The 22,916-nt window shown below is 33.3% G+C and overlaps 1 protein-coding gene across 1 annotated transcript in view; it reads left to right on the top strand.

Annotated features, from left to right (window-relative positions):
* Itpr (Inositol 1,4,5,-trisphosphate receptor) overlaps positions 1-22,916 on the top strand; it is a 244,336-nt gene that overhangs the window by 134,914 nt on the left and 86,506 nt on the right. Inside the window, exons 19-24 of the mRNA XM_089091077.1 lie at positions 954-1,259; positions 2,562-2,828; positions 3,906-4,106; positions 7,589-7,701; positions 12,023-12,158; positions 17,180-17,437. Of these exons, the coding sequence (XP_088947203.1) occupies positions 954-1,259; positions 2,562-2,828; positions 3,906-4,106; positions 7,589-7,701; positions 12,023-12,158; positions 17,180-17,437 (1,281 nt within the window). The remainder of the gene's footprint in view (positions 1-953; positions 1,260-2,561; positions 2,829-3,905; positions 4,107-7,588; positions 7,702-12,022; positions 12,159-17,179; positions 17,438-22,916) is intronic.

The raw sequence follows: 22,916 nt of genomic DNA, 5'->3' as shown, positions 1-22,916 counted from the left end.
ATAAAATGTAATTGGTGAAAAAAGAGATAATAATATAATTGATATAAGATTGCAAAGTGTGCACGCGAGGGCCACGGTATGTGATAAATCTAAGACTTGTACTTTTTGTAGAGGAGCCTGACTAATATGTAATTGATGTAAAGTGATAAAATGATAAAAATGTAAGTGATAAAATGTAATTGGTGTAAAAAGTGATAATAATCTAATTAATGTAAGAATGCAAAGTATGCACGCGAGGACCACGGTATGTGATAATTCTGAGACTTGCACATTTTCGAGAGGAGCCTTAATAAAAATGTAATTGATACAAAGTGATAAAATGATTGAAATGTAAATGATAAAATGTAATTGGTGAAAAAAGAGATAATAATATAATTGATATAAGATTGCAAAGTGTGCACGCGAGGGCCACGGTATGTGATAACTCTAAGACTTGTACTTTTTTGAGAGGAGCCTGACTAATATGTAATTGGTGTAAAAAGTGATAATGATATAATTAATGTAAGAATGCAAAGTATGCACGCGAGGACCACGGTATGTGATAATCCTGAGACTTGCACATTTTCGAGAGGAGCCTTGATAAAAATGTACTTGATATAAAGTGATAAAATGATAAAAATGTAAATTATAAAATGTAATTGTTTTAAAAAGTGATAATAATATAATTAATTTAAGAATGCAAAGTGCGCACCTGAGGACCATGATATGTGAAAATACTAAGACTCGTATATTTTAGAAAGAAGCCTGAATAAAATGTATGTTATATAATGCAAAGTATTAAGTGAAAATGAAAATGAATAAATCAAAGAGAAAAAAGGACGAAAGAAAAGGCTTTAGAATCTATATGCTTTAGATGTTTTTGGTCGCAAAAATTTACAAATTATTTTCTTTTCATTTTTTTCTCTTTTACTCATTTCGTTTTTCGGTGTGTCTGAAAGTAGGTATCATTGCAGGTGCAACTTCTTGTGTCCGACAGCGACATTGAGCACTACAAGCAAATCAAAAAGGATTTAGATGAATTGCGGCTTCTTGTGGAAAAGTCCGAGCTTTGGGTCTACAAAGGAAAGAACATTGCCAATCGAGGTGACAACAATAACAATAATAATAACAACATGGAAGACAAAGAAAGCTCAAAATCCTCCGTGCGTAGAGTTACGAGAAAATTGACGAGAGACGATCGATCTGAATCAGCCATTGATTTGGATATTGGCCCTCCTGTAGATAAAGCCCAACACGACAATTATAAAGCCATTCAACAGGTAACTACGTTGTACCTAGTCAGGACTGTATCCAGGACTTTTCGGGGGGGGGGGGTACTAAAAATAATGAAAGAAGCATCAAAAATTTGTTTATATTCATTTTTTTAACGACCTAGTCAATTCAGATTAGAATTATTAAAGAATGGGTTTGAAAACCTTTCACAATCTTGTCTCTCACTGAAAATCTCTGGAGGCAAGGGAGGTAATTGTACCTTGCTGGAAAGGGTAATAAATATAAAAAATTCAAGTTCTGGATAAAACTTTGTCGGCAAGACCGATATGTTTCTAGTCACTTTATGCTTGCTTCCTTTTATTTGGTAATGTGTCGCTTCCAAAGGGTTTAATTTTGGAGGTAAAATAGAATGACTTTCTGTTGATTGCTACAAAATGCATTGTCTGTTTAGTTATATTTTCTGTATATATGTATATATAAATGTCAATATGGGTGTTGAGTTTGTCTCAAGTGGCATCAATTACTTTGTTTTTATTAGTGTCTATATTTTCCATATTTTTCATTTAGTACATTTAAAAGATAACTACACAAAATTTCATTCACCCAATAGAATATTCCCCCCCCCTCATTGAGATTTTAGCTTGCTATATTTAGGAGTCTAAAGCTAGAAGGGCTCCATATTGTCGTTTTTCTATATTTTAACATTAAAATACGCTAAGTTGATATAAACAGACATGTGTGTTTGTTTTTTCGTTTTTTTAGGGTGAATGTTGATCAAAATAGTGATAAAGTGATATCCTTTTGTGTAAATCAAAAGAACTTTACAAATTTAAAACACTTAGGATGGGGGGGGGGGCAAAGCCTTTCTCTCTTCCCCCTTTCATTGTACAGGCATGATGCAGAATAACAGAAAACCCGTCAGTATTTCTAAATTGATTTTAGAATGAATTTATGGTTAGTCGTTTAATCCGACTCACACCTAAATCTTTGACAAGAAATTTACAAATTTGCAAATGCCTAGTCGTTTGATTTTAAACAATCGAAAACTAGCTGACCTAAGTTATTTTCTAATTCATGTCTTAATTTTGAGTTAAGATTTTCGTCTGATGTGAAGTTAAAACTTTTTTTTTTAAGTTGTATTCTGGGTATTGCATGATTTGACTGTACTCATAATTTAGTTCGGAACAGATCAGACAGAAAAAGTGAAACTAATGCCATAATTTCTTTAGTTGTAAATTATTATTCCTAATGCTTGCCTTAAAATATTGGTTCTGTTATCCGATTCGTCGAAAAAGAAAGTCCTAAAACTGTTTATATTTTTATTATCTCAGACGCAAATTTTATTCTAGATATTAATGCGCATGATCAAACTGTGTACTCGGGTTTTATCTGGTGGCGAAACCAAGCCAAAGAAGCATGGGCAAATACTACTCCGAAACATGGGTGTTCATATGGTTGTTTTGGACTTTCTACGCATCCCTTACGATACGGAAGACGACTCCAGAATGAATGAACTGATGAAGTTAGCTCATTTGTTTCTCCAGAGTTTTTGTCGTTGGAATAATGCCAATCAAAATCTGCTTCATAAACATTTGGATCTGTTTCTCACTCCTGGTGTAAGTTTAACTGTTCCTTAGGTATAAAAATGATAATCTAAGGAAGTAATCTTATAGTTTACCTTAAATTGCACTTCCCAGCGAGATAAGGAGGTAGAGAGCCTCTCTAGACATCTTGCTAGGGGCCTGACTATGTTAGGCTTAGATGGCGTCCTAGTTTAGCCTTTGGCATCAACTTTTAGCCAACCCATTTTAGCCTCAAATCATTAATTAGTTGTATTTTTGACTGGGTGGTCAGATATATGGAACTGACTAAAGTTCAACTGTCTGGACAGAACACTTTTTTTTTTTTATAAATATAATAGTGAATCTATATCTGCTGAAATTATGTTTTATACAAATAGAAACTATCTAAATGTATCTTTATTTATATATTACCTAATTTCTAATATATGCTGCCCCCAGCCCCCTCATTGCACTTCCTGGCTGAAGGGCCATGAAACGGAGGCACCGCCGGTTTGGACCTTAAGGGTCTAGTGCCGTCATACTTTATTTATATATTATGCGTATATATTTAATACCTAAATATAAAAAATTTAAACTGTATATATGAACTATTATTTAAACTGTGTCTAAATCTTGATTCGTATGTTCTTCTATATGTCTGTTCTTTCTTTTTCAGATTGAAAATTTCAAGAAATCAATGTTAAACAGTAACTCTCTCTCTCTCTCTCTCTCTCTCTTTGTCTCTCTCTCTCTCTTTCTATGTCTCTCTAACACTCTCTGTATCTCTATATATCTCAGACACTCTCTCTCATACACTTTCTCCTTCTCTCTCTTTCTCACATATGTTCTCTATTTCTCTCTCTCTCTTTCTCTATCTCTCTATATTCCTTTCATTTTTTCTATCTTTTTCTATCTCTCTCTCTCTCTCTCTCTCTCTCTCTCTCTATCTCTCTCTCTCTCTCTCTCTCTCTCTATATCTATATCTCTATATATATATCTATCTCTCTCTCTCTCTCGCTCTTTTTTTCTTTCTCTCTCTCTTTAATGATGATTAGGAAAGTATGTGTCTAATTCAGTTCAAATTTGCGTTTTGAGAATAAGTTCAAGATACAATCTGAATTATTTTTGCAGTTGCTAGAAGCAGAGACTATGTGTGCCATTTTTGAAGACAACGAAGTTCTTTGTAGTGAAGTAAGCGAGAAGGTTATTCAGCATTTTATCAACTGTATAGAAAGTCACATGAAGCACACCTCTTACCTCAGGTTTCTTCAGTTAGTTATTACGCCAGCCAATCAAGTCCTCAGGCGTTGCCAGGACCTTATAATGTCAGAGGTATTGTTTTCTGTTTTTTTGTTGTTTTTTTTATATTTATATCTACTGTATTAAAAAGTCATACTAAGTATACCTTATACCTCAGGTTTCTTAAGTTAGCTATTACGCCAACCAATCAAGTCCTCAGGCGTTGCCAAGACCTTATAATGTCTGAGATTTTTTTCTTTTCTTCTCTTTTTTTTTTTTTTTTTTTTTTTTCAATATTGAAAGTCAAGCATACCTCATACCTCAAGTATCTTCAGTTATTTATGACGTCAGACAAACAAGTCCTCAGGCGTAGCCTGGACTACAATGTCTAAGGTATTGTTTTCTGCTTTTCTTTATTTCTACTTCTCTTTATTTTTGTCCGCTGTATTTTTATTATATCTGTTTTTTTTTATCTATATCTACTGCGTTTAAAAGTCATATTAAGCATACCTCAGACCTCAAGTTTCTTCTTTCAATTATTACACCAACCAATTAAGTCCTTAGGGGTTGTCTGGACCTTACAATGTCGGAGTTATTATTTTCTGCTTTGCTTTTTTGTTTTTATACTTATTTAATTCTTTTTACTTTTTATTAAGTTTAATTTCACACTTGGCAGTCAAATTTTGATTTGGATGTAAACATCTGTTCTGAATCGAATATGAAATGACTATTTAGTAAATTTCAAATTGCAAGTAGCAAAAAAAAAGGAAGAAAGAAAGGAAATAACGAAATTAAGTAAGTGCAAGGCCGTACCCAGGATTTTGTTTGGGAGGGGGTTACTCAAAGATTTTTCGGGAGGGGGGGGGGCTACACAAAAAAACTCAAAAAACCTTAAAACCTCAAAATTTAGGACAATATTTGGATGTGCCCACCCGCCCAGAGTCTCGGGCAAGTGACCCAAAAATTTGAAAAATTTGTGAAAAATTGAAATTTTCTCAGAATGTGGAGCTGAGCTTAGGCAACAAATGGGTACTATTTGGAAGATAAAGAGGGTTTTAAAGAATTGTTTGCCTGTTATTTCAAGCAAATTAATGGTCCTATGTCAATTCTAAGTTCTTGGTCAACCTTCTTAAGACCATAGGCGGGCGTGCCTTGTTTGCCTCTCATTCCACGCAATCTAGCGGTCCTATGTCAATTTTAAATTATTGGTCAACATGCCTTAGACTCTAGACAGGCATGCCTGTCCAAAAACTAACCTGACAAGTATGTTTCCAATAAGGGAGTCATACTTACTCCCGCCATTTACCCGTGCCGCAGCCATTTAAACATTTGCCTCTCAATTACTTGGACTATCTGTCTTGGCTTGTCTCCTTCGACAATTAGCCATGTCTTGATGCAACCTACTGCAAAATACTTGATAACTTCAATTCAAATTTATCTTAGGACGAATATTGTCCTAAGATTGCCACATTTTTTAGCGACTGAGACATAACTATATTTGGCAACCCCGGTTTTATCATTTCTCAAAGCTAACAAAACTACTCATTAAAAAAAAAAATGCCCAGGTTTTTTTTTCATCAAGACCCGATGAATAACAAAATGAATAAAAACGACCACTTTAAATATAACGAATCTAAAGGTCTCTATTAAACATTTTAAATGATATTTTATAACGTTTTTAATTTCAACAACATTTTATTTAACGTTTGATGGACAACTTTGAAACACTGAATTTTACGTATTTGGAACCAAATTGAAATATTTAAGATAATTTGAAATCAAAATATTGATATATTGAAAAATATACATTGCAGTCGGCGTTCATATTGGAAAAATACATTGTGCGACGTAAATTCATACCATTAGGGAATATATCAGAAAAGCATGTCGTGTGTCAATTTAATTTCTGGGAACTAGGAGCTAGTGTCTCACTATGCCTTTTGTGGTCTCACCCATGTGTGACTTTATTCACGAAGAGATACCTAAATTCTTCTCGTCTTTGAATAGATTGGGATGGAGGAGGGGCGTACACAGCTGTGTTGACCTCCGTCGGTTTGGTGCTGCAGTATGTTGTTAGTAGTAGTAGTAGTCTCTAGAATTAGGAGACGGTGTTATCAGATCTCAACCAAAATTGGTGGGAGTTAGAGACATTCTTCCTAGCTGTGCCTTTTTGGGTTTACCTGTTTTGACATTTGGAGAGGGAAGAGATCACAATCGCCACACAAAATATTGAAATATTTGAAATCAAGGAAATACTTGAAATAATTAAGAATTAGTTCTTTTTGTGTAGGTTAGGTTTCCACGCTTATTCCTAGGGTTGGATTGTAGTGTAATTGCTACAGCCCACCCCCTTTTGGGCTCGTAGTTTATATTATGTAGCTTAACAAATTTCAAGTTTCTTTTTTATCCACTGGGTTTTGGTCAGATACCTTGGTATTTGACCAAACCACTGATTTTGTTGTGTTAATGCGATATAATTTTGTCAGGAGAAAGTTTTCTAGCTTGTAACTGTTCGATGAATTGCTAAACATCATTCTATTTTCTTCTAAACTATCCTTAAACTAATTTTCTTTCTCTTCCATTTTATTTTAAACTGTTTTCTTTAAATATCTTAATTTTTGTTCATCATCACACATTTTTGTTTAGAACTTTGTAGCATATCTTTTTGACTTATATTTAGGGCGTAAGATATTAAATTTTCTTTTTTTCGTCTTCTACTTCCTTATGTCTAAAGTCCCTTTGTGACTTGAAAAATGTACGTAGGAAGCTTTTGTGTTCTTCAATTTGTGTTGACTTCAGTTGCGAAACGTGTTTATTGCTAAAGTTTAAGATTGGAACTTCTTGAAAACTGGTGTATATTTTATTATACATATTTATTGTACTTTTTTATGGTTTAAGTTTATTGTGACTATTAAGAACAAACCTGATTTATCGGCCATAAACAGCTGAAACACAAAAAAAATGCTGACACATCAATAAAAAAGCGCATACAAGGCTAGAGATGACGTAGGAGGCCACTCCAGCGCGAGTGGCCTGTTTTGTTTTTTTTTAATATGGCTCTCAAAATGTGGCTACCTCTCTATTAAATTGAGCTTTTTTATGAATATGGAGGATTTAGTTTAGTGTCTGAGTAAAAAACTAGATCTTTTGCATTTGATTGGAGGGGGGCGAGGGCATTTTGACAAAACTCGTGAACTGACAAAATGGCTGAATGTGTAAGCTGAGGTTGCTCTTTCGTTTAAATAAAAAAAAAAACTGATAGGGGGAATACACAGAGCCCTGGGTGAGGAAATGTGTGTGTTTTTTGTGTGTGTGTGTGTGTGTGTATTTCACGTCTTTATCCTATTAGATGTATTTATTTTTTGTCCCGAGAATTTTTAATAGACAAGAGTTAGTTTTTCAACATGAGACTTTTCCTCAAATAATTTACAGTTACTTCATGGAAGTTCTCCTCCAAAATAAATAGTGCAAACTGACATTCGTTTTACCCCTGTTACTCAAATGAGTTCATCAAATCTTTTTTGTCCAAACTTTATATCAGCTGGTATTTTCTAACCATTCCGTATTTATTTTAGTTATGTAGTGCAGATGATGTCCTTGTTTTTTATTCGGACCGATCATCGTTTTCGGCATTCCTTGAAATGATGCAATCAGAAAGACATAAAACAGATGATGCTAGTCCGCTAAGGTAAATATATCCTATTTACTGCTCACTTGCTTTTCTTTGTTTTGATTAGTCTTAAATATTCTTTACGTATATTAATACTTACTTTTGTTTAGCACAGAATTAGGTTTATTAATGATCGTAATTTGGGGTTGGGGTAGTTTAATGTCTAAGAAACAAACAAAAATAACAACTGAGTTTTTATGCCTGAATCTGCAATTTCTGCTCATTTTTTCGTTCTTTTGCCTTCAACGTATAACGAAAAAAAAATATAAACTAGTAACTAATGCTAGTCTCGACAAAAAAAGGAACAAGGTCATTTAGCGCTTGTGTTTTTCGGCATTTTGTCAGTGTAATTATAAGGTGCAAAATATGATTTATGTTTACCTCAACTTGCACTTTTTAAAACTTGAAGGGTCTTCCTCCCACCCAGAATAGTCAACTAATGTCCTCTTTAAAAATTAGAGGTTTCAAAACGAAGACTTGTATATTTTTTCATTTAAGAACAAGTGGGGGCGAATTTTGTCTTCACATTTTTTTAATGCTTGTCTTGAAATTCGAAATGCTGTTTCAAAACTTTTTAGCAAGACACCCTTATTTGTTAACAATCCTTTTTTTTAAACTAACAAAATTGTCAAAAACCATTTGAGCAGGGTTGTAGTCCAAATTAGGGACGTTATTTTGTCGTCATAATGTTTATTGAACCCAAAAACATAAAGCCCTTAGGGTTTGTTTCTGTCTTACCTTAACACCAGGCTTATTTCCTTTCGTAATTTCCATTGGTAGTAAATTTTATATATATCCTACTTTCTGCTTATTTTTCATTGTTTCTTATGGTGATTCTTAACCGTATTCTAGCTATTTCAATTATCAGTTTTTGATTGTGCAATATCTATTTTTGTTCTTTTGTTTCTTTTATAAAATATTATGCTTCGATTAATTTTACGATTCCAGTCGAAAGAATAATTTAATCTAACAGTTATCGAAGGTTCATAGGGGAAAATCATATGTTAGAAAAATATTGTTCTTTGCAAAACATATTTTGTTGTTCTCATTTTATGCCTGAAATTTTGTTTTAACTTTGTCTGAATTTTTTTCTCAACTTTCTTTGTTGTTTTGGATATATAATTTGTTTTAGATTTGTTTCTTTTTTTTAAGTTTTGTCAATTATACTGTTAGTTATTTTGTATGCAGTATGTTTCATCCATGGTGGTTTACCTCTTTCAAATTAGTAACCTCTGAGGTTAAGGTGCAGTATAAAATACTGTAGGAATGATTTTTAATGAAAATACTTTTTTCGAAAAAGAATTTGAATTCTTTTTTTTCAAAAACTTATTTTCGGGGTTTGTGACGGTGTGGTGAGATTAAGTGCAATGGATAATAGGAATGCGTCTGAAAATGAATATGAAGAAATTTTTTTTTTTTTTTGTGAGATGCGTGATTTTGACCCAAGCCAAACTTTCAAAGTCTAGATTTTTACAATTTTAACAACAATATTCTGTTTTCCTCTCAATCAAATTGCATATGTGTGTTTACTCACCTTACCTCTCTTCAGGAAGGAAATTATTGTTTTGTGCATGATTTGAGTATGTTCCAAATTTAAAAAGAATAATAATAACCACAGTTAGTCCCTGGAGTATACAAGGACCCAGCTGTTGGTCCAAGTTTAGGTTTCCTCCATGCCATCCTTATTTTAGAGAATCATTTTTGATTAGTGTAAAATTGGTAAATATCATTAAAATCACAAATGATAGGGATGTAAGACAGTAACTGAGACTAATTTCAATTGTAACGTTATGACCCTGCACTAATAATGCAATTGAAATGATTTATATACAGTTGCGTCAACTCACAAAAAAGTAGGAGAGAGGACAAAATGTATTTTTCAGAATTTAGGTGAGGGGAATTTTTATTATTATTATTTTTTTTATCGATGAAAATATAGAAAAGGGACGTTTTTCAACTATAATTTCAGATAAGCCATTTTTAATTAAAGTTTTTAAAAAAGGCACTTTTCGAAACCTAGGGGATGGAGCTAAAAAAAATGGAGTGGATACGCCTCCCCCTCCCTCCCCTCTACGCCATTGATTATACAAAAAAAATGAATGACCTGTTGCAGCTTAAACGTTCATGGAGGTCTAACGTTCTATGTTTTAGACTACCAATTTAGCATGATTTTTTTTTAACCTCTGAAATGTCTTGTTTTCCTTACTTGAAGCATGACGTCATCTTTGGTGACGTTTTTTTCTGAAAATATTTTATTTTGAATCGTGTTTTGACATCCAAATGAGCAATTACCTTGTTGTTAGTGCGGTTTGGTGCCACCACTTTTCTTTACTGTAAATTCAGTTTTATTTAATTTAAGTGAGGTGGATACTTTGAAAATTTTTGTCATAAGTCAACTGTTAATTGGATTAAATTCAGAAAACAATTTCAGAGAAAGTGTTTTCAGGGATAAGACTGGTGCCAGATCTTATTCCTGTAATTTTCCTTTTATTTAATCTTTATTAGTAAGTTGTATCTCTTAAGGCTTGAGCATTTTTGCGGCTGAATGAAATAAATAAATAAAAAAAAATACCCAGAAGGAGAAAAGACTGGCGTTTGCCAGTTCTTGGTTAGATCTTATTTTTTAAAATTATTTCTCATTTAGTGTACGTTCTGAAAATTTGAACCACTTACGATTCGATTGGATCAGCTGCCAACTCCATCAAATTCATAAATTTCCGGAGAGAAAATTGTGAATAGCTTTCGGTATATTTTACCAGGGGCGAATCACAAGTTAGAATTTAAAGAATTTAGAAGTTAGAATGTCGGAAATTAAAATCAAATTTTCCAGTAGAAATTAATAAATACTAAGTATATTATGTATTTATTTTTTTAATATTTTTGTTTAAGTTGAAAATTTTCCCTTGAACTTTATTTTCCAAATCATAAAAATATTTTGTCTTTTTATCGAAGCTTTCACAAACTAATTGCAAGTTAGAATTTAGGTTGAAACTAAAAATCACATATCCCAGTAGAGCTTAATGGATTTATTTATTTTTCTTTTGATTCTTTTTTTTTGTTGAAGTTAAAATTTTCTCTTAACTTTATTTTCCAAATCATGTCTAAATAATTTCAAAGTTTATTCTCCCTCTTGAAGCTTTCACAAACTAATTGCAAGTTAGAGTTCATTGAAAGGTGTTTTATTTAATGTACTGTGGCTAAAGTTTGTTTTTTTCTCATTTTAAGGTCTTAAATCCTTTTTAGGTGATTTTCTTATGGACATTCAAAGTAAAGACTATAATACCCTAATCACAAGTCCCTAAATCACAAACAAAATTAAACGGAGTTCTTTGACTTCCTTCTGAACTGCTCCCTTTAAGTTTGGTTGATATCATTTTGATGGCGGGGCGGTTTAATGGATTCAGATGGGATTTATCTTATAAATGTTACTAGCTAATGGATATCCTGAGCAAAGTAAAACTCTATCAAGAACAAATTGAAAATCTCTAGTATCACAAACAAAATCAAATGGGGTTCTTCGATTTGCTTCTGAACTGCTCATTTTAAGTTAAGCGATATCATGTTGATGGCAGGGTGGTTTAACCAATTTAGATGGGATTTGTCTTATAAATGCTATTAATAAAGAGATTTTATGAAAAAAGTTAAAACTTTATCAAAAACAAATCAAAATTCCTAAAATCCCAAGCAAAAATAAATGGAGTTTTTTGATTTGCTTTTGAACTGCTCATTTTAAGTCGGGTGGTATCGTTTTGACGGTCGGATGATTTGATTAATTTGAGTTGAATTTTTCTTAATGATCCTAGTAAATACAGGATTTCTTAAGCAAATTTAAAATTATTAAAAGCAAATCTTTAAAATCACAAACAAAAGTTTCATAAGAGTTCTTTGATTTGAGTCTGAACTGTTCATTAGTGAAGTTTGGTGATGTCATTCTAATAATGAATGTAAAAAAAAAGGTAAAGAATACCGCATTGGACTTATAGGCCCTACTTGCGGTGCTGATTTCCCGTTTCAAGACCCTTCAGCCAGGATGTGTGATGGGGGATTTGAGGCCAGCCAGCCGTTGCTTTTGTACACTCTTCCTGTTTACCTTCCCCAGATTTCTGTATGTACCCAGTTAGAGTTGTGTCGACTCTGGCTAAGCCTATAGAGTCACACCACTGATTCCCGTTCTAAACCAAATAACCAGTGGCAACAGGACTCGAACTCATGTCCCCTCAGTGGAAAAACGATTTTAAGTCTAGCGTGCTAACCACTCAGCTAGGATGCCTCATTTGATGCTGAAGCGATTTTATTAATTGGAATGGAATTTATCTTAATAGTCATACTAATGTTTTAGGTATCATATTGAGCTGATTAGACTGCTTGGATATTGCACAATCGGTAAAAATTTAGTTACCGAACTGAAAGCCCAAAGCATGCTGCCCTTAGAGGATTTGGTCGATATTGTCTGCAATCCATTGTGTGTGCCAGAGGTGCGTTCTTTTAACAGCCTGTTTTAGTATTTTTATCAAAGATAACGTAAATCACACTCTGCATTTTTTTAATAACATAAATGCTACAAAGACTTATATTATAAAAAGTGATTTTTACAGTTTTAGACGTAAAATTTATTTTTTACGTAAATTATTACGTAATTGTACGTAATTTTATTACTTAATTTTATTACGTATTACGTAATTATTAATTTTACGTAATATTACGTATTATTAATTTTACGTAATTTTATTTCGTAAATTTTACGTAAATTACGTAAATTATTTTAGACGTAAAATTTATTTTTGACGTAAAATACATTGTTCCAACTGCATCATTGAGTGCTTTTAGGAGTCGAAATTCTAATTTAGAACTAACAATGAAAAATAAAAGACTTTGTCGGTAGTGTCTGCCACCCATTTTGTGTACCAGAGTTGGCTAACACTAATTTCACATGAACCTAGAAGAACTAATTAGGTTCTAAATAGCTGCTTTTATTTTATTTATTTACTGCAATAGTTACTTATTGTGTAGTTTCTTTTGGGTAATTTATTTTATAGCTACTAATTGGGATAAAATTATCTCCTCTTGGTTATATACGCAAATATGCGATTGACATACGAAACTACATCACAGGCATGATGCATAATCAATTATCTAAGAATTAATAAGTACACAAACGGAATAGTCAATCTTAATGATTTGATTATTATCAAATAATGGGATAATGTAGATATAATGTAATGTAATTGCAGTAAATTGTAATGAATAATTGTAATCAGTTGTGATCAATGTAATTATAATTATAGTTACTGAACAAATAACTATACTTTTTGAGGTACACCTAGTATCTACAGGTTTAAAATTGGATTTCGCCCGGTTTTCAATAACTACAATTGTAATTAATTGGAATTGGAGTCATTAGTTGAAAAAGGTTGAAAGTTAGTTGAAAAAGGAACGACAAGGACAGGAAGAAAGCGGATTTTTGAAAATCAACTGTCGAAACTTTGTATCTTCATCTAGTCGGCCGGTTCCAAAATAAAAAAAAATATCTATTTTGCTATTCTCTCGAAAACTTGGAAAATCCAGGTACTAGGCTTTGGCTGAGGGCAGCCAAATTATGGGTGATTACAAGCAGATTTTGGTTAAAGAAATCCAGAAATTGTCATTTCATTTCCATTTTGATTGAGAAAAAATAGTTCCAACCCATGTAGCTCAAATTGCAGATCTTCCATATTAAATTTAAAAATAAAGTTTTTCAAATAAAAGAAAAGAGTGACACGAATAGGCTTGTGAGCGTGCCGAAAGTTGGACTCACTGGTGTATTCTGCTTATTAAAGCTGATGAGAACAACTCTGTATTTGGTTCTCAAGGCTTGTAGCAGACTGAATTGTAGAAAAACGCTATATGGTTTCTTTTACCGATATTTTCTTCGAGCCCGCCAAAAATCTGCCCATTTTCTACCCACACTGATTTTCGAAAAAGAGAAATAGAAACACGGGCTTTAGGATCGGTGTACCAATTAGCACTACTATACCAATTATTATGACAAATAATACTGCTATTAATATGTAACAAAGTTTTGCTAGCTACATACGAACAGAAATTAACTAAAAAAAAAAAGTTAAGAGAAGTAACTGAATTGGGTTTTAAATAAAGTTCGAAAAATTCAAGATGCAACATTTTAATAGCTGATAGTCTGCTTGGGTAATAGTCTACTTGGCAGTTTTTGTGCAAACCGACTTTAGTGCACCCATTAAATAATTTCTGAGACCACACTGGCTAATCATGATAAAACGAAAACATAGTAAAAAAGAGAAAAACTTTGGGCAGTGGTGTTTATAGGGTTCCATGTTCTTGCGGCTGTTTCTATGTTGGAAGAACCCACCAGCAATTGGGGGAGAGATTATTGGAACACAGGTCCTCAATCGACAAAGCTATGGAGCTATGCCTAAGGCCTGAGACTTTTGATTCCGCCTTGGCTCAGCATGTGTATGACAACCTGCACCATTTTGTTTTATTCGATAACACCTCCATTGTTGCCCCTGTTAAAGGTCTTATCCAAGTTTTCTGGGAGGCAGTTGAGATAAAAAAGTACATTCACCGAAAAGTTGCTCTCAATAGAGACACGGGAGAAACCTATTTAAGTCCCTTTTATAATGAACTAATTAATTCTGATCGTTTTTACTTCAATAAAAATAATCACATTTTGCAACCTAATCTAATCTGGGATGATGATTTACCTGGAAAGCTTTTAGCTTTTAAAAATGCTCTGTATAAATTAAAAAATTTAATTCCCATTCTGTACTATATTTTTTCGTTCAGTTACCCTTTCACCGTTACATGGAAAGGGTCTTCAAATATTAGTTGTGCTTTGTTTTAAGGTTTGAATTTTTTTTATAGTATCCTCGGATTTTATTAGCAATTTTTATGTTATTATGTTACACTGAGGACGGTCAAGCGGAGGTCTTGACCGAAATATTTGCATTTTAGTCCATATTTTTCACTGGCTTTTAAAATCCTCGTTTTTCTCTATTTTACTATTTTTTCGTTCTATAGTGCACCCATTTTAATATATAGAACAAATAAAAACAGGATAGATGAAATAAAATGAAAAACAGTAGTTAAAATAAACAGTAAAGAAAAAAAACAGGTTACAGTAGTTAAAAAAAATAAAAATTAAAGGATAAAAAAAATCGGAATAAAAAATTTCGCTTATTAACTACTACTACTACTAACAACTCACTGCAGCGCCAAACCACCTAAGGCTAACACAGCTACGCACGCTTCTCCTCCATCCCAGTCTATTCAGAGCCGGCCTCTTTACATCTTCCCAAAAAGTTCCAGTTTCCTTTAAATCTTTCCTTACGGCATGCTCCTACCCTATTCTTGGACGATTTACTTTTTGTTTGGCTCTAGATGTTTGGCCATCTGTTATCGTTCATGCGCAGAAAGTGTTTACTTTCACTCAATATAACCCCAGAAAGCGGGGTTGAGTCACATTTTTCGTACAGCTTACTGTTTGTAATACGGTCAGTCTGAAGGGTATCCAAGACAAACCGTAGACAATTTCTCTAGAAAACAGCCAGCAAATTCTCCCCCGTCTTTCGGAGCACCCATGCTTCAGAACCTTACTAGAACACTGTCATTATAGTTTCTAATATTCTAATTTTAGTTACACTTCTCAACACGTCTTCTCAAATCTACCCGAAGTGCATAAGTCAGTTTAGAACAGAAGAGAAAGAAGTCCCTGGGACCTCCAGTATGAATAAAGGCTTTGAGCAATCCCGGGGCCATCTTGGTCACAGTATGGTTTTCCACACTTGGCGACGCTCTTCTATCAACAAGAGTTAAAATTTCGCACAAGCAATATCAAGCCTATTATATATGCATGCCTACAAATATTATGCTTATTATATATTCGTGCCTATAGATATTATGCTACTATAGGGAGGCAACCCATAATAGATAACTTAGCTGGGACTAAGTTTTCAGCCCCCCTCCCCCCCCCCCCCAAAAAAAAAATACAACCAAAAAAAAAAAAAAACCAGAAGAATTATTCGTCAATCAGAATCCAGTGCAAACACTGTGTCGCTTAATAAGCTATAATTTCCCCAATGGGTGCCACTCCTCAACGTTACACTGGAACACGGTTTGCAATCACGGTTTTGGTTAGACAAACTCGTGAAAGTCTACCCTTACTCCACTATGAGGCCACACAAGCAGGATTTTCTTTGAATAAGGACGGAGGAAGGATCTTATGACGGAATGGAGACCCCAACCCATCTCACAGCACCGCAACAGCTCCAACCTTTTATACCCAGCCTAACACCGTTTAGCAGCTCTAAATGGGTACCTGGAGAAATCTGGGGAAGGTAAAACAGGAAGGGTTTGCGAAAGCATAGGTTGGCTGGCCCCCAGCCCCCCATTGCACTTCCTGGCTGAAGGGCCACGAAACGGAGATCAGCACCGCCGGTTTGGACCTTAAGGGTCTAGTGCCGCATCCTTTACCTTTTTTACCTTTTTTAACACCGTTTTCATTGGGGTATTTTTCCGTGTTCTTCCTATTAACACGGATGACAAAAAAGCTTTATTTAGTTCTCAAAACGTTCTGGAGACCGACCCGTAGAAAAAATGTCTACCGATTTGTTTTACCGATATTTTCTTCGCTTCTACCGAAAATCTGCCAATTTGAAGTAACCTTAGCTTAATTTTTCGACAATTTAAACGCCCGATTGACATAAAATAGAATTAAAATTTGAATTGAATAGAGTATATGTCGTAGAAATAAAATTGTGAAGTCTTATATATTAAATTTCTTCCAAGGTAGTAAATGGAGCATTCTTATTTGTCCGTTTCGGTAGTGAAAAATGAAATCATGCTTGTATAAAAAATGACATTTGAGATACTTGCTATCATTTGTTTTCTATTGACTTTTTGTTTGTAAAATTAGTGTAGATAACAAATATTGAAATAAAATCGAATTCAAATTCGGTTGAATATCCTTTGTAAGTATAAGAACAGATTTAGAAGCTGCGTAAAAGCGTATTTAAGAGTGTTTTGTTTTTTTTTCCCTCTGTTTTAGTCTTATTCTTTTTATTTAATTTATATTTGCATGCTTTATGTACAAACTTGAATTTTTAGTTGTTTTTTTCTTAGATAATTTATTTTATGCTGCTATATAAATGATGAAGACTTTTTTAATTATTTGTAGTGTGTAATTGTTTCATATTTACAATGTTAACGTGTCAATTTTTTTTCTGCAAATATAAATCAATTACTAATTAGATTAGTTCAGCCGCATTTTCTAATTCAAAATTGTTTTCTTTTGGTTTTATTAATAATTTGAAATTGAATAATTTTGGATCTGTTCAAGATTATTGTTCAGTTAGACAACAGTTTGGTGAACTTGTCTTTTTTTTTTGTTAATGCAGTATATATAAGGAAAAAACAGTACAAATGTAAAAAAAAGTCTTCCAGACGAACTCCAGAAACTATAATTAATTGAGTTTATTTTAAGGTGAAAGATGTTTACATTACATTCCTGAACCACTGTTATATTAATACAGAAGTTGAAGTCAAAGACATTTTCGCATCTTGTCGTATTTGGGATTTGTTTGTGAAAAGCTTTGTTCTAGACTTGACAATACTGTCAGATCCAAATTACGATCATGGAACTGCAAATATGGCGTTGGAAAATTATGTTACTACGACTATGGTGAACGTTATTGCTACGTTCTTCAAAAGTCCGTTCTCAGATACAAAAACTGTAGCAACGGTAAGTCTTAGTTCGTTTATTAGTTAGTCAAAGACTTTATTAGGCTCCAAGTGTCAGTAAAGTTACATTGGGAACCCTGAGATGATTTTAAATAGAAAAACTTAGATGATCAGAAATACTTTATTAGACTCCAAGGTCCAGTAAAGTTATATTGAGAAACCTTAGATGATTGAGATCAGAAAGACTATATTAGAAAGATTGGGCTGGTTAGAAAGACTTTACTAGACTCCAAGTGTCGGTAAAGCCGCATTGAGAAGCCTGAGGTGATGTAGATTAGAAAGACTGAGATGATTAGAGAGACTTAATTAGACTCCAAGTTTCAGTAAAGCCGTGTTCAGTAAGTGTCCGTTTTGATTAGAAAGACTGAGATAATTAGAGAGACTTGACTAGAATCCAAGAATGAGTACTGATGCATTAAGAAAACTGAGATGTTTTAGATTAGAAAGGTGGAGATTATTAGAAAGACTTTATTAGAATGCAAATGCCAGTAAAGTTGCATTGAGAACCTTGAGACGATTGAGATTGGAAAGACATTAGAGTAGAAAGACTATGCTGAATAAAAAGACTTTATTAGACTCCAAGTATCAGTAAAGCTATATTGAGAACCCTGGGACGGTTTAGATTAGAAAGACATTAGATAGAAAGATTGAGATGATTAGAGAGACTTTATTAGACTCCAAGAGTGAGTATAGCTGCATTAAGAAAACTGAGATGTTTTAGATTAGAATGTCTTTACATTGGAAAGACTGAGATTATTAAAAAGACTTTATTAGACTGTAAGTGCCAGTAAAGTTACGATGAGAAACCTGAGATTATTTAGATTAGAAAGTCTGTGACGATTAGAAAGACATTACGAGACTCCAAATGCCAAAAGCTGCATTGCAAAACCTGAGATAATGTAGATTAAAAAAACTGAGATGATTAGGAAGTTTATTTAGACTCCAATTGTTTGTAAAGCTGAATTAAGAAACCTGAGATGCTTTAGACAAGGCCAGATCTAGTGGGGGGAGGGGGCAAGCGCCCAGGGGGCGGTAAAACAAGCTTAAATTGCAATATTTTTCGGCATAAATTGTAATATTGACGGTGCGGCAGGGGACGGCGAAGTCTACATTTGTCCTTCCTGAGAAAAAAAAACCTAACTCCCAGCTCTGGATTTAGATTAGATAGACTGAGATGTTTAGAGAGGCTTTATTAGACTCCAAGTGTCAGTAAAGCTGTATTAAGAAACCTGAGATGATCTAGATTAAACGTCTTTCGATTAGAAAGTCCAAGATGGTTAGAAAGGCTTTATTAGACTCCAAGTATCATTAAAGTTACAATCAGAAACCTGAGACGATTTAGCCTAGAAAGACTTTAAATTAGAAAGACTTTATTAGAAATGCTTTATTAGACTTTATATTTTACTTATTACCCACAATAAAGACAGACAGAGACAATTTGCCAATACGGATGCTCTTAGAAAATTATTAACAAATCAATTAATTAGTTATTATAAGTAATTATTAGTTTATTAATTTTGTTGATTTATTATGAACTAATAAATTAAATGAGAACATTAAATAACTAATTAATATTCCTGGAAAATTAATAACGATTCTTAAAAAATTGAGACAATACATATTCAAGCAAAGAATATCCATAAGTCTTACGCTATAGAAAAGATGTAACAATTTCCCATGTGATATTGTAAATACACTAGCCTAAATTCTTGAATGAATATATGGATTTTTTTTTAGCAATGAAAGGGATAGGATTTCTGATATTCTAATACTATATTTTGTCCATGTTTGAAATCTATAATAATTTATTAAAGTGTTGAGACTGTTGTTAAATTAAATTAAACAAATAAATACTTGAAATGTTCTGGTATGACTACTAAAAAATGTTTAGGTCAAAGTTAGCTATAAAAGTTAAGTTTTAGTTGTGATTCTGAAATTCTACGTTCTTTCGTCTCCTGTGATTCGTCGATAAATGTTGTAACTGGAGGTGAAAATGCTTGTGATGGGTACTACTTCAAATTTTACTGCACATTTCTTAAAGTACCAAGGACAGTGGATATCTGATCGTTCAAGTTGGTTCACTGGAATAAAACACAGTCATAATTATCTTAACAAATAGTAATAATGAAAATATCAATTTTTGATGTTTCTCTATGTGCAGTTCTGGTAGTATCGGGTGGCAAATTTAAAAAATAGAAATGTGGGGAAATATAAGTAAAAAAAAGATAAGAATACATGGTAACTAACAGCTCAAGAAGGTTTCCTTTGAGGGTGTAGTCGTATTTGGGGATCGACAGATAGTGTATGTTTAAGGGAGGTTTTTGCGACAAGACCTGTCTTTCCAGTAAATAGTGTCAGCTATGAAAAAAATATAATGGAAAGCAAAGCTGGCTTATAAGACGGTCCAGTGAAAATTATGTCGGCTAGTCGAGAATAACAACAAAAAAGCAAATTATGTAAAAACTGACTACGCTTCCATTGTTGCAATAAATTTTTATGAATTAATCAGTTTTATAATTGATCTTAGTTATTATCTCGTAAGTTTTTTTAATAACCTATTAATTTCTTGAAGTAATTTATAATAAAACGAAAAAGAAAGTCAAAATTGGAAGTTTTACTATATTCATGAGCGTTATAATTTCAATTTAGCGCTAAAAACCACTAACCAGGTACACTTTCCACTAACAAAATAAATTTGTTTTTCAAGTCTGGCCAATTTTTGCCTTCTCGCGAATAACAGTCTGGCAGCTTTCCGCTAGTTACGAATAATACAAATAAGCTATGGAAACGTTAACCCGGCTATGCTTTTCAGCTCGCAAAAAAGGCCTTTAATTTACGGATGGAAACCGTTGTCAAAATTAGCCTATTAGTTTTGATTGTTTCTTTTCACGGTTGAACGTGGCAACACCGATGAAAATATGGTATTGTACTAAAAATTTGTAATTTTCTTACAACCAAAAAAAGGATCTCTGAAAATTGCGGTTTCAGGTATGGATAGACCTAAGATAGGTCCAGGGGGCAAGAAATGTTTTTCGTTTGATGTCCTTGGTACTTCAAGGGATTATAGTTTGACAGCTCTAATCCCGCTCTAATTAACCCTAGAAGAGATGAGCACTCAATTTACATTGTTCTTTCCCATTTTGCCGTTTCTTATTCATTTCTTCACCACTTCAATAATTACAAAATTATAAATTTTTATAGATCGGCGTTAAAACTGGATTAAATTTAATTTTTAGTTAACAAATTTGTATTTCAATGTTTTTTTAAAAAAAAAAAGAAAAAAAAAAGAAAGATTCGGTTGCAAGAATTAGCAACGAAAATTATAGAACAATGATGATGGTGAGGAAAAGGAGGACCGTGCCATCTTAGAAGCCTGCTGAAAATTAAGATAAATTGATATAAAATCTGAACCTCATGAACCATCATGAAATTCCTAAATAAATTTTCAAATTAAAATAAACAAAATTTAAGTGTCACCACCTAAAATATTCAAACGTTTTTACTTAAAAAAGCCTTTACGTCTGAACGTAAATCTTTATGTTCGGAATGCAACCTGCTATTTCTGAGAAGGAATACATTAAATTCTTAAACTAAAGACAAACTTTAACAAAGAAGCAAATTGGAAAAAATTGCCAATAAAAGAAGGCTTAAGGATGCTAATCGCAAACACGCCTACACGAAGCACATTATCGATTTCTTGTTGGTTTGAGTTATCTGATTTTTGTTGTTTAGTTTTTGTTTTCCCTCAACCAGGGAACAAAGTTTTTTTTCAATCAGACTAGACAGTTCTCAGTTCTGGTGAAACGTGTTGACGAAAGAGCTGAAATTAGATTTCATGGGGTCTGTTCGAATAGATGCAGTTGAATTACTCACATAGAAAAGATTAGCCATTTTTCTTGTCTTTTTTAATTAAACAAGTCAATTAGGAGAGTACCAAAAATATTTATTTCCGTTGTGTATCATATCATTTCAGCTAAAGGATGCAATTGCTTTTTTTTACGTATGTTGTGTGTAGAAAAAAATACCCGACGTGATTCTTCACATTGCTCAACCCCTATTATTTTCAGGAGTAGAATTAAAGAAAAAAACTAAACATTTTAGTCGCAACCAAAGTTTTGGAGTCAGCCAAGGATCATATATTGCGAGACTCCCACTTTGAAAAAAATCCCCGCTAAGTCCTGGTAGATTTAGCCTTCATGGGGGCAAAACGTAAATAATTGGATGAATGGGTAGGATTCGGCTAAGTGTGACAGGATTTACGCTTTCCCATGGGCAAGATATCCTTAATTAGGCAGGGGGGAAATGTTTATAATTGGCTAAATGAATAGGATTGGCTAAATACGAGAGGATTTAAGCGTCCTGTGTCTAAAACATTCATAATTGTATAAATGGGTTTAATTTGCCTAGATCCGGGAGGCTCTAGCCTTCCTGTGGGAAAAACGTTCATAATTGGATAAATGGGTAGGATTTGACTAAAGTTCGAAAGGATTTAGGCTTCCCGTGGGCAAAATGTCCATAATTGGCTAAATGGGTAGGACTTTGCTAAAAGTCGAGAGGATTTAGGCTTCCTGTAGGTAAAATGTTCTTAATTAGCTAAATTCGCAGTTGAATAAATGGGTAGGATTTGGCTAAACCTGAGTGGATTAACGCTTTTCATGGGCAAAATGCTCATAATTAGCTAAGTGGGTAGAATTTGGTTTAAACCGAGAAGATTTAAGCATCCTGTGGGTGAGACATTCATAATTGGATAAATGGATTGCATTTGGCTAAATCCAAGGGGATTTAGCTTTCCTGTAGGAAAAACCTTCATAATCGACTAAATTGGTAGGATTGGTTTAATCTGTGAGTATTTAGGCTTCCTGTGGGCGAAACATTCATGTAATTAGATAAATGGGTATGATTTGGGCTAAATCCGAGAGGCTTTATGTTCCCCAGGGACAAAATGCTGAGAATCAGCTAAACGGGCAGGATTGCGCTAAATCCAGAGGTTTGAGCTTCCCGTGGGCAAAATCTTCATAATTTGCTTAACGGGTTGGGGCTATGACTAATAGTAAATGAGCAAAAAATGTACATGATTGTGTACATTAGCCCTCGGATTGTTCTATCTTCTAAGGCCTATTTATAAGATATATTCTGTACATAAAGAAAAGACAAATGAAATATTCTTAAAATAATGTTATTTTGTGTCTATTATATCTTACGGTTTTTGGAACCAGCAAATCAAAGTTATTGTCAACACAGCTATTAAATTCTTATTTAATAGTCTTGAAATGACAATTAAAAGTGGTCATAATTTTGTTTTCTTTGCCCAGCATTTCTTAGGTCAATATGGTATTTTGCCAAGGAGGATAAATAGTTCCTGCTCAAATGAATTTTGGCATGGAGTAAGTTAAGAAATGCGTGCAAGTATAAAAGCAAGCCAAGTTGTGATATATCCGCAGCCCTGTTATTTGTAATTTTCTTTTTGTGTGTTTTTTTCC

The sequence above is a fragment of the Artemia sp. Qi Xiang Cuo genome, chromosome 6, assembly GCF_049724085.1.
Source record: "Artemia sp. Qi Xiang Cuo chromosome 6, ASM4972408v1, whole genome shotgun sequence".
Lineage (NCBI taxonomy): Eukaryota > Metazoa > Arthropoda > Branchiopoda > Anostraca > Artemiidae > Artemia > Artemia sp. Qi Xiang Cuo.
Note: the sequence above shows the minus strand (reverse complement) of the source record. Positions and strands in the feature narration are given on the sequence as shown.